We start from the raw sequence: 12,503 nt of genomic DNA, 5'->3' as shown, positions 1-12,503 counted from the left end.
CTGACGTAGTGTTAGAACCATTAAAATGCCAAAAATGCCAAGAGCAATTGCCAAGTATGAAGCACTTCTATGTGGGGTACACCTGCCAGGGTATTTGAATCTGCGAGGGGGGGAGCTACTATTCCCAATGTACGGATGAGGAAACCGAAGTTCTGAGTGGCTGAGACTTACTGAAACCTCGGTGCAGTTAAGCAGCAACACCAGATCACAAGAGTCCATTCTTTCTGCTGCCAAAGCCAGTTTTCTTTCTACAGTGTCACTGAACTTCACATGGGAAACGAGTTTGAATCCTGGGACGTTAGATTGCACGGACATGGTCAAATGGTGGCTTCCAGTACACCTAGGTGATGGAGCTCAGTCCCAGCACCTGGAAAAAAGATCCTTAAAACTAAGCAAGGTCTGGATAAAAATCCCAGTGATGTGGCTGGTGTGAGGTTTGTCTCCAGGGGGCAAACCTGTCCTCAAAAGTGACCAGACAATGCAAGTACCTTCAATTACCAGCAAAGCATCCATGGCATGGTCTCAGACTCAAAGAAACTCACTTGCTGACCCCAAAGTAGATAAGGTACCTGCATCCTGACCCCACCTCTCCAACATGCAAACCCAGCATGGTCCCCCAAGCTGGGGCGGAGAGACTGTGTTCCCTGTTCCCACAATCCTCTGCAGGGTTTGCTGCTTGGAAGACAAATGGAAGGAGGGGACCAATGCTGGCAGACACACGCTCTCGGAGCCAGAGAGCACAAACGGAGCAGCAGGGACCCTGGGCAGCCTGACACACAAAAAGGCAGCGAACAGGAGCAGCAGGAGAGGGAGCAGATCAATCAGAGACCTGCACTGCTCTGACAGGCATGGCCCCTCCCAAAGGAAGTGCAGGGCCAGGAGGCTGCCTGGCCTTAACTTCAGGGAGATAGGTGGATACCCTGGCCTCAGGTGGATGAGGCAGGTGTGGAAGCAGGAGGGACATGAAGACCCAGAAGGAAGAGCCACCAGGTGCCCTGGGGAACTCCAGAAGGGCCTGGTCCTGGATGGGACAAGAACTGGAGAGCCAGCTGCCCAGGGAAGTCACATGGTTGCTGGCCGGATGTTCAGTCATGAAACTAGAAGGATCCAGACAGAGACTGACCCCCTCAGAGGCCTCCCTGTCTTCTGGCTAGTAATCCCACGGGCATCTTGGAACGTACCCATGAGGTACCCCTGGGTAGACTACAGCCCTGTTCTGCCAGCATCACCTTCCCACCACCCTGCCTAAAGGGGCCCTGTCCTAGTGCCAGGAAGGGTCCCAGAACCCATGGGTCCCAGCCCTGACTCTGACCCCAGATCACCAAATGGCCTCGGGAAACTCACTTACGGCCACAGGACCTCAGTTTCCCCATCTGTTAAATGGCTACTAGAATATGATGACCTCTGAGGTCCTCGCCTGCTAGAAATTTTTATGACGATCATAAAAATAATAACTTTTATTACCTTACATTTATAGAGCTCGTTACAAATTTTCTAAGTGCTTTTACCTAAATTACCTCGTAAAATCATCCCCTCAACCCTGTGAGCAAGAACCGATCATTTTCATCTTTGATACTGGCTCTGGAGATTGCCCGACTCTGGGTGCACAAGGGGCACCTTCTTCCCCGCAGGCTCTGGACCCCAGAAATGCAGTGGGACTCTGTGAGGGTTGCAGCCCGCCCCTGCCCCGCAGTCCGGCGCCCCCCGTGGGTCCGGTCCCCTTCTGAGCCTGGAAGAGGCAAGGCCCAGAGGAGCCCTGGTTCAGGCTCATCTCCCTTCGCCCCCAGCAGGCGCCGCTCGGACACCGCGGGCACCACTGTTCAGATCCGCAAACCCCAAAGAAAGGAAGCGAGGGTGCAGCCGCCGTTCCCCGCCAGGATCCGCCGGGGGACTGAGGGCACGTCTGGACATCGCTCTCAAGAGAGGAACAGGGCGGATCACACCTCATCCTAACACTCCCACCCCGCAGTCCGCCAGCTCTACACCACCAGGCAGCTCCAGGCAGCCACAGGTCAAAGCACAGGCTGCTAGACAATCAAGCGACCAGAGGAGGCTGGAGGCAGGGGCGGGATGCTGGGCGTGTCTGGAGGTGGGTGGGAAGGAGGCCCCAGCCCCTCCCCGCGCACCACCCCCGGGTGGGTCCGCGGCTGTACCTGCGGCTCCGAGCTCCTGCCCAGGAGCACCGGGGTCCCAGCGGCCGACCAGGCGGCGAGGCGCGGGCTCCGGTACGTGGCCAAGCAGGGCAACTGCCCTCCAGGGGCGACCAAGCCGGCGCCCAGCATCCTACCCCCGCTCCTTCCCCGCGCCCGCCCGTCCGCCCCGCTCCCTCTCCCCAGGGCGGCAGTGCCTGCCCAGCAGGGCCTTGCCCTTTCCCGCGGACGCCGAGCGGGAGCCCGGCCTCCGAGCTCAGTGGAGCCGCCGTAGAGCCGGCACGGAATGGCGCGCCCCTCCCGCAGCCGGCGGGGGACAAGGGAGCGTCCCTCCCACCTCACCTTAGGGTTTTCTCAGCCTTCCCGGGCGACCCCACCTTCCCCATTCAGAAGCCACAAGTCTTACAGAGAATGCTCCACCCGACAGAGAGTCCCCAAACTCGGGGAGGGGCAGTCTTGAAACTCCCAGGAGAGGGCTCTGTCTAGGCTGAGCCCGCTGTCCCGCTGGCCACCCCTCGTCCGCCCCCTCCCAGCCCCATGTGGGGATGGTCCCCAGTACCTTGGGCTCCGGCCTCCGGGATCCGATACAGAGCCAGCAGAGTCCAGATCAGCAGCCTCCACATGGTGGCCGGCCCGGAGGGGATCCTCCGGGGTCTCCTTCCCCTCCGTCCTGCTCTATAATCCTCGTGGGGTCCGGTGCCCCGCGGCTTGGTCCCGGGAGACTGTCTACGCGGCTCTGGGTCCCAGGCGTACTGTGCCCGGGAGGACCCGCGCTGGCGACCCCAGTCCTTCCTCCTCTGCTGTCCGAGTCTGATGCCGGCGGCGCGCCCGGAAGGAGAGGGGCGAGCAAAGAGAAAGAGGCACGGCCACCCTCTGGGACTCCGGGCGCCTGCCTCCCTTAGCACCCCAACTCCCACTTCTTCTCCCAGCCAAGGCGGCCTCCGCGATCCGGCCGGGTCGCCGGCCGAGCTCCGGAATCGGCGGACAACTTCAGGAAACTTCCTCCGGTGGCCACGTTGCCCGCCCCTCCCCGCCCCTGGTAGGGCTCTCCGGGCCCACGCAGTCACCGTGGTTGCAGGCGCCCGGCCCCTGGGGCCCGTTCTGAGGCGAGCGCGGCGGCAGACGCGGGTGCCGAGGCTGGATCAGGGGCGTCAGTGTCGGGGGGCGCGGTTAGCATAACGGTCCGAGTCTCCCCGGAGCTGAAGTTTTCTTCTCTAACTTTGCGGGCGGTATCTGGCGGGGCCGAGCCACCCTTTTCGGCTCCACCGCCCTCGCGCCGAGTCCGGAGATTCTGGGTCCTCTCCGGGGGCTTCGGGACCGGGTGTCCCTCGGTTCCGCGCCCGGGGGCTAGCAAACTTTGCGGGTGCTGCGGCTCGGGGCACAGCCCCGCGCGCCCATGTCCACGCCAGCTGCGGGCCGGCGGGGGCGGTTGCTGGGTTAGGCGACCGGGGCTGAAGCCGGCGCTCCGGCGCGGAGCCTCCTGCCGGCGCGAGAATGGAGACCCGAGGCTCTGCTCTCCGCCGCGCCCTGGCCAGAGCTCTCGGCGAGACGCACCGAGAGCCCGGGGAGCAGCCCCGGCCCCGGGGGCTCGGGGCCCCCTCGGAAGCCCGGCGCTTGCCGACCGCCCCGGCGGGAGGAGCTGCGGCCGCCCCTGCGCCTTCCTTGGCCGCGCCGCCGCCCACCTCGGTCGCCGCCGCCGCTCGCCGAGCCCGCCGCCTTCCTCTTGCCGGGCTCGGCGTCCTAAGAACCGATCCTGCCTGCGCCGAGCCGGAGCTGCGGGGGCAGCGTGAGCCGGGGACGAGCGCGGCGGAGGCGGAGACGCGGAGAGGGGGGCCGAGCGCTACCCCGTGGCCGCGACTGGAGAGCAGCCTGCGCGCCGGGAGGGGGCGGCGGCGGCGGCCCCGAGCCAGGCCCGGGAGCGAGCCCCGCGGAAACACGAGCCGTGTGCGCGGCCGCGGGCGCCCAGCGTCTCCGGGACCCGCCGGAGGGCAGCAGTGCCAACCGTGCAGCCTAGCGGGGAGAGGGGCGCACCGAGCCCTCGCTCTTCCGCCGCACTCGCCTTCCAGCCCCGTCTCAGGGAACCTCCAACACCTTTCCCGGACTTGGAGTGGCAGGGGCTAAGGAAGAGGGGCCCGTGGAGAGGGGTTCGGTCAGCCGGCTGATTCCAGTTCTCCCTTCCCAGGTCTCTCTCAAAAGTCTGGAACCGCTCAGGGCGGAGAGCGAGACAAAAGGGAGGCCTGGGACTCACTGAGGGCCCAGACTGAAGTTGGTGCCAAGGCGCGTGAAATCTTTGTTTCTTCTTTCTTCTGAGCTCCTACTTGTAAAGGGTGGGAGAATGGGACATTAACAAGGCAGTCACAAAGGCGAGAGCCCGGACATGTCCTCTTCTGTGGTCCAGGGGAGCTCAGAGAACCGGACCCCTAGGGGAGAAGCCCAGCCCAGGCTCATCAGGACCCAGCTAAGCTTCCCTGGGTTCAAGTCGCCTTTGCTTCCCTGGACCCTTTCCTCCATTAAAAAATATTAAAAATAATCATTTGTGACTGTGCTGGCATAGTGACAAATTTTACATATTAAGACATTTTTTCTACCTAAAAATGCATTTTTTTCTGATTTTAAAAGAAATTAAAACATTTTCATGGGCCCCTAGAAGACTCTGGTCCCTGGCCCTGTGCCTGCTGGGTTCAGTGAAGTCCACCAGTGAGCATGGTATTTCTGCTGGAGAACAAGGAACCAGTGAGACCTTCCACTTTGCCTGCTGCTTTTTCTTCTTTCCTCCTGGACCTGCCTATTCTGTTCCCACCAGTACTTTCCCCTGCCTTCTCTTTCAGTCCTTGAAATTTGGGCCCCTGCCTCACTAACTTTTGGAGATGCCCACTCCCCTCCATCCCCAGGATACCCCTTCTGATGGCTGCCAAACGGACACAGACATCACAAATATTTCATTACACACGTTCTCATTTCACCTGCCTCGGAAGAGGAGCTGTAGGCATTTTCTGAAAATGGATGAAAAGCTGGCCACCTGCCTTCAGCCCTTCAATCACCTAATTTAAAAACACTGTAGAACTTTTCCCTGGACGCCTGTGCTCCATGCCCCGCCAAAGCCCTTCTGGCTGGCTAATTCCTAGACAGAAGGGCTTTGGAGGCAGGCAGCCTGGATGTGACCAGCTCTCATCTTCTAGGTGGCCGCACTACTCACACCTGCTTACTGATGTCAGGATGTGACCTCACACACCCTGCCGTGGTCTGAGGGCCTCGGCTGGGAGCTCAGGCCCTTCCCAGCCCATCAGCAGCCGCTGGTCTTTAGGGTGCTATTGCACAGCTCACTCACAGAGGGGGCCTGAGAGCCAGATTTGCCAGGAACCTCTGCTCAGCCAGCAAAGGGACGGGGACGGCAGAGAGGCTGCATTTCTGCTTGCAGAGCCTGGGAGTTCCTGTAGACAGATGTCTGGAACCTCCGTGAATTCTTCCCTGCTGCTGTCCAGTCCCTGGACCTGGCAGAAGCCAGGAGTCTGAGCTGGGGCTCCTGAGGCCTGGAATAGTATTCATTCCCTTCCTGGGAACTGGCCTCTTGCACAACGTTGTGTGGCCCTATGAATCTTCTGGGAGCCTTATCTCCTAAGGCCAGGGTAGGGGGCCACGTAGGGCCTGGGGAGGGGGAGAAGGGTCCCTTGTCTTTCTTGGCATGCCTGCATGTTAAAGAGGAGGAGGTTGCCCTCCAGCAGATCTTACAGCAAATCTGTCTCCATCCATCTGGGCTGAAGAGGCGGATTTGTGCTCCTGGGGGCCACCGCCTGTACACACAGGAAGGGATTTTGCTTCTTATCAGAATTTTGTTGGCCCAGGAGGAGACTGTGCAGGAGACCTGCACTTAGAGAAGGCCTTTTCCCTGGGAAAGTCATTTGCAGACGCCATGACCTCATTCCTGCCACCAGCGGCTTAATTAGAAGGTCACAGGCAGCACAGTTACAACGGGGGCCCCATCAGGAGGGGCTGTGTCTCCTCTGCCTCCTGTGGTCACCCTACTCCTTCCGACTGGACTCCTGCATCTAACTCTTCCCGAATGCTCGGGGCCAGGATGGGGGTTGCTCATTTAGATCTGCCATCCCCAGGACTGACCCCTGTGGAAGACTCTTTTCTCTCTACATTTGAGTCCAAAAACTGGAGAGGGAGTGGGCAGAGGCAGAGAGCTACTGGATGCCTTTCCAAAGAGAAGGAAGGCCCGGGCCGCCACCCCACACCCCTCTCCCTTCTCCAGGGGTGTGTGTAAAACACTTCGCTCCTCTTTGGAAAACCTCCAGGGAACCCCAAACAGGACCGCTTTCCTTTCCCATTAAACCGCACGTGGTCAGTGAGCGGGTGTCACTACAGGCCTTTGTCAGAGAGCCTTGAGAGGGGGAGGTGCATTACCCCCTGTTCCCAGCCAAGCCGCCAGAAGACAGCCCGGGACGGGCACTGGGGCATGCTCACTGTCACAGAGGCCAAGATGCTCCCTACCCGGCCATCCTGGGGCATCACGGTGGGGCTCTGCCCCCATGTCAACCTAGCACAGGCGCAGTTCAGTGTGGTTACAATGTATCTGTTTCTGTTTTCAATGGCAGATGTAACAGGAGCTAGGACAGAGCGTTCCATTGCAGGATCAGACTGTGTTCTCCACCAGCCGGGAATGGGTGGACCAAGGAGGACCAGCCAGGCGGCCATGATCCCCCAGAGACACAGGCGAGCTTCCACTGCCCCACACCAGGCCCCCAGGCCCTCTCCCCTGTGCCCTGCTCCCAAGTTGCTCTGTGCCACCTTCAATCAAGAAGTCACTCCCAGGGATGTTTTGACAGAGACGAGAAGACGGAAACAGTGAGCAGAAGCCCAGGACAGGACGGCATTCAGAAGGAGGCAGGAGGCCAGAGAAGAAGGAGGCCCAAGTGGCCGTTAGTCCTGGGGCTAAGCAAAGGTCTGACTCACCTGTGTCCCTGGCGACGCCGCTGCTCTGGCTTCTTGTGCCTGCTCTCTCCTGCTGCGCCCAGGGGCTCTGTGGGTGGACTGGACACAGGCCGGCAGGAGAGGCTTCCAGCAGAGCCCCTCTACCCGAAAGAAACGTAGAGACCACTTGCCTTGTCTCATGGGCTTCCAGCAAGCACAGTGGCACTCTTTTCTCAATTTGTTGTGTTCTGAAGACATAGCCGAAGTGGGGGAATGGGACAAGGGAGGCCTGGGCCCCCCGCTAGCTTGGGCTGCCCCGATGAAACCCCACAGACGGGGGCTATAGCTCCAGACGTGTATTTCTCAAGGTTCTGGAGACCGGGCAGTTCGGCAATCTGGCTCCTGGCGAGGGCGCTCTTCTCGACTCGTGGGGAGACAGGAGGAGCTCCGTGGGGTCTCTTCCTCTTCTCATGAAGACACCAAGCCACCCCTCCCAAAGCCCCCGCCTTCTAATACCTTCACACGAAGAGCTTCAGTTCACGAATTTGGTGCCATTTTTTAATCCAGGCTTCACTCCCCACGTGCAACTCTTCATTAAAGTGTACTTTCTATCCCTTAAGAAAGTGGGCCTAGGAGCAGGGTGCCCGTCCACTGCTGGGCTGGGCTAGGGGCGGCTGGCACCGTTAGCTTCTCTGTGCTAAGATCCAAACCACTGCGTGTCCAGCTCCTGGCCTCCAAGCCCTGGGATCTGATCAGGCACGTATCCTAACGGACTGGTTCAGACTCCTGTGCTCTTTCCTGCTGTGCCCACCCATTCCCCAGGAAAGGCAGAAAAGAGACCCAGGAGGGCTCCAAACCACCAGCACAGCTTCAGAGATGCTCAGCAGGGAGCTGGTGGGGAGCCAGATGCCAGCGGGAGAGAACAGAGGTTAAGAGGCCTTGGGAGGCAAGCTTTTTAAACAATAAAACACTGTCTGTAGGTAGGCTGGGGCAGGAGGTGCAGGAAGTTACAGGATTGTCCTGTACCTGAGTCTGTTTCAACCATTCTGAGCCATAGGCACAGCCTGCTGGCGGGTTGTGCCCAGCTGTCTAAAGCGCCGTGCTGTTGCTAGACAGGAGAGGGCACTATACACGTGCCCCTGAAAAGCCCAGGAAGGAGGAAGTTGGTTGGGGCAGAATGTACACTTTGTGGTAGTTTCAGAAACAAAAGCCGGAATCATTTTATTCGCAGATGCCTTTAATGTGTCTACCATAAAATACATAAGCACCACAGAGAAGTCTGCCTCTGGGAGGCCGGGACATTGATCTTTGAATTGGACAAGAATTTAGAATCATTTAGGGCCATTCGAAATCACAGAGTGAAGAACTCGAACTTGAACAAGGCTTATTTCATCTGCTTAGTACAAGAGGAAGCTGGTGGATCTGCCCTTCAGGGTCAGCGAAGTCAAGTTCTCACGCCTCAAAGGGCCTGTGCCTTTGATGGAGCCTGTTCCAGGTGAGCTGAGCTGACCTCCTTGCCCTTCTGTAGTCACACCACAGGCAGGCCTGCCCCTGGACTCTGCTCCGGCTGATCTCTCGCATGAAATGCCCTGCCTCCGGTGCCCACGCACTTCACTCCCTCACCTTCCCTGCAACTATGTTTGATGGGCACCGACCAGTGAGGCCTCCCTGCCAGTCACCTGGAAAAGCAATCACCCTCATGGGAAGACGATCAGAAGAGTGGTCTCTGGAAGGCAGAGGAGCTGACCCACGGCCAGCCACTGCCCCGTCCCTCCACAGCCGTGCCACTACATGCCACCTGGTAGCCTACCAGAACACGTGTGTATGTGTGTGTGTTCACTCTCACACACGTGTGTGCTTTCCTGCCATTTTCCCTTCTAGCAGTTTCTCCACCCTCCAGTGCACTATACCACAGACTTTGGTTTTTGTTCATTTAGTGCCTGTCTTCCCTTGCTGGATTGCAAGCTCCTTGAAGGCAGGGGTTTTTGCCTGTTTGGCTCTGTGCCTGATACCTGTTCAAAGTGATCAAAACAGCAAGAAGATACACACCAAGTGTGGACCGCCTTTTGATTTCATGACTGCGTCTGCTTACGCTGACCTTTCAAATTAAGCTATTTACACCTCAGATGTGTGTTTACTGCTATTTGGATTTATAGCAAACACTCATTAATCCCTAAAAATTAACCCGATGTTTGACTCTACATCCACATGCATTCATTCAGTTCCTAAGAAGTGAGGCTTCGCAAGCCCAGCAAGGCGGGAGGCAGCATGAATCTTAGGCACGTGGCTCTTTCTCATTAATTATGCACAATATGCACATTTCTCGTTATCCTCTGAATGAGGTAGGCCATCTTACTTGGTTTCTGAAAAGAACTCTTTCTAAAGCTTTATGCTACAGAATTTGTGAAAAAAATCAATGCATATAAAATATCATTCCGTTTCCATTCTAACAACAGCGTTCACCAGTGCTTGGGATAAGATGGAGGTATTTTTTAAAAGGCGGACAAGAGCAGGAATGTCGTGCCAGAGAGATCTGTCTTCATTTCATCAGATATAGGACAGACTGATAAAAATCCTTGCCTTCCAATGTCGTGAAGATTAAATGAGACAATACACAGAGTCTGGTCTCTAATAAACACTCGGTAATAGTGGCCATTATTATTAAAATGTATTCCTTAATGATAACTTGGAGTTTTCAAACCATTCTGCAATTACTTCTCAAGACAATGGAAGAAGAGCGGGGATTGGTGAGCCATAGCATGTGGGCCAAATCTGTCCAGCTGGCAATTCTTATCAAGTTTTATTGAAACACACCCACACTAATTCGCGTGCATGTTATGTTGTTACTTTTGTGGGTGCTTTCTCACTATGAGAGCAAAGTTGAGAAGTTTTGACAAAGAGCTCATGGCCCACAGATTTTAAATATTAACTATATGGCCCTTTACCAAAGAAGTCTGCTAATTCTGGGTTTAGAAGCAAATGAAGGTGAGTCATCCATGCATCCTTAGACCTTTGGATTTGGCAAGTACACACCTGCAGGGCTGCTCTCACTTTGTCCTGCAGGTAGAAGCATCAGCTGCTCCTTCCAGGCTTGCCTGAAGCTGTCAGGGCATCAGCTCAGTGCTGTGAGGTCACCCTGGCTCCCATGCATCTGACTTTTATCTGGCTAACACTGTCACCCAGCAGGAATCTGTAAGATATAAAAAAGTGGGGCAGAGAGCAAATCTGCTCTGTCTCGGGTCCAGAAGCACCAAGCTGATTGTCTCCAACCTCCTTCCTGGCCCAGGGCCGTGCAGACTCCAGCTCCAGGCACACTCTTGGGTCCTCACAGACCCCTCTGAGCTTGGCCCTTCTCTGCTTTGATGCCCCAGCCTCTCCCTCTCCTTTGCCCTGGCTGCTGTAGGCCAGTGGCCTCTTGGAGTCTCTCTTTCCTGCTCAGACCCTGTATAAATGAGCTTAGGTCTGGGCTTAGATCTGCCCTGCCTGGGTCTGCCCAAGGCCAGTTCCTCCCATGGTCTAGTGCTCTGACGAACACAAGGACTGGGGACACTGAGACTGGGTCTCCTCTCTTTTCCTTTTACCTCTACAGTCTGCCCTGAGTAAGACGAAATGCTTGTGATTCCTATAAACTGAGCCAGATGAAAGGTTCCCTGGACACGTGTTTCCTGCTTGCCCTCAACCCTGCCATCCAAGGCTGCCCTAGCCTGAGGGACCTAAATCTTCAGAACCTCCATGCCACCCACGCACCCGTCAAGCTCTCTCCCACTGTCTCTGCCACCTTCTGTGGAACCCCATTCCTCACCTCTTGCTTTCACCTCCCTATCTTGACCACACCCTGAATTTCCCCTAAAGATGCTGCCAAAGAACCGGGTGGCTTCTGCTCCCTGTCAGCACAGGAGGTGTGGCTCTCCAGGCTGAGAAACCACCATTCCGCCTCTATTTCTTTTTGTTCCAAGTCTCTGCTGCTGGCCTCACCTTTACCGATGGCATGAGCCACTCCCCCATGCCTAAATGAGCATTCAACTCTTGTCTTTTAGCTACAAGTCAGGAAATCAGACCTGCCTATCTACACTATGTCTATGCTCTTGCTTCTCCTGACCCTCAGACTGTCCTCCTGAACCTTGGACTGTCCTTCTGCCACAAAAGATAGTGTGAGAAACAGTATCCAAGTATCTTCCCACTGGAGTGGTAGTTTGGCTGGGTATATAAAATCCTGCAGACCCTGGAGACCTCTGCATTGGTGGAACCTAACATGCCGGTTTTATTCTTCTAGCTCTGCAGACAACCTGTTGGTTATCTCTGGAGAGAAGGTCTCATCTCCAATTTCAGAATGCATGTTTCTGAAATGTCACCAGGTTGTGTTTCTGCTTCGGCCTCGCCCATCCCCCCATCCTGCTTAGTGAGCCCTGCCACTCTGGGGGAGTGGCCCTCTACGATGCTCCTTCAACTAGGTTTTTGATGATTGTGCCTCTCTTCTATCTGGGCTCTCTGCTGCCACTCCCTAGGGCTCTCAGGAGCTGGATGTGGTGCTCATGTTGACTACACAGGTGGTCAGGACTCACCCCAGACCTGCCAAAGCGGGGTTTGGATTTTAACAAGATCCCTGGGTGAGGTGGGTGCATTCCACTTTGAGAAGTCCCGTTTAACTCATTCTCACTTTGTATGAGCTTGAAAGGATTAAGGCCACGTGGCAAAAGAGCCATAACTGTCACTGCAGCTGTCCCTGTGCCTTCCTTGCCTCTTCCCAGGCTTGGAAATCAGACATTGATCTTCTCTAAGGTTCTCTGTGAACCTTCTACTCCCAAGGGGTCCGGCTCCTCTGTGTGCTTGGTCCTCTCTGCTGCATTCAGGCCTCTACTTTTCCTAACTCCTTTAACTAGGAGCAGGTATTTCCCCCCTTGGTAAAGCTTCACTTGACCTCTTGCCTTGTGTGGCTTTCATCCCATTTCTCAGCCGGCTTTTCCTGCCAAATTTCTTGAATTCATGCAAAACAAGCTCTACCTCTGTTTCCTTACACAGTCCCTTCCTGAGCCCCTGGAAATCTGGTATCTGGCTCACTGCACTAAAAATCTTTCCCAGAAAGATCTTCTCTCAGCTCTTACGCTGGGGTCCTCTCAGCGGTATTGCCTGTGACTGGCCCCCGTGACATCATGAACGTTCTCTTCCCTTGACCTTCAGGCCACCTTGGGGTGGGCTTATCCTACTGGAGAAGGAGGGGGAATCCTCTCACCTGGGAGGCTCAGTTCAAATTTGCACTTGGGAGGGATTTTCCTGACTACCGTGTTCACCGAGGGGCTTCGGTGCATGCTTGTCACTGAAGCCCCTCAGCTCCTGCAGCAGAGCCTTCTTTTAATGAACACACACACGTACATAAACACACATGCACACACTCGCACATGGAAGCCAAGGTATACGATAATCTAATCATTGCAATGTTCT

General features: G+C 56.3%; 1 protein-coding gene and 1 long non-coding RNA gene across 2 annotated transcripts in view; one reads left to right on the top strand and one right to left on the bottom strand.

Annotated features, from left to right (window-relative positions):
- Window positions 1-3,291, bottom strand: part of SDK2 (sidekick cell adhesion molecule 2) — a 262,214-nt gene extending 258,923 nt beyond the window's left edge. Inside the window, exon 1 of the mRNA XM_079133200.1 lies at window positions 2,710-3,291. Coding sequence (XP_078989326.1) covers window positions 2,710-2,773 — 64 coding nt within the window. The 5' untranslated portion in view covers window positions 2,774-3,291. The remainder of the gene's footprint in view (window positions 1-2,709) is intronic.
- Window positions 3,292-4,788: 1,497 nt separating this feature from the next.
- On the top strand, window positions 4,789-9,887 carry LOC306657010. The gene is made up of 2 exons (XR_013762696.1): window positions 4,789-4,883; window positions 6,749-9,887. It is a non-coding gene; the product is annotated as an uncharacterized lncRNA (long non-coding RNA).
- Window positions 9,888-12,503: the final 2,616 nt, after the last annotated feature.

Source organism: Sciurus vulgaris, assembly GCF_902686455.1.
Source record: "Sciurus vulgaris genome assembly, chromosome: 3".
Classification (NCBI taxonomy): domain Eukaryota; kingdom Metazoa; phylum Chordata; class Mammalia; order Rodentia; family Sciuridae; genus Sciurus; species Sciurus vulgaris.
Note: the sequence above shows the minus strand (reverse complement) of the source record. Positions and strands in the feature narration are given on the sequence as shown.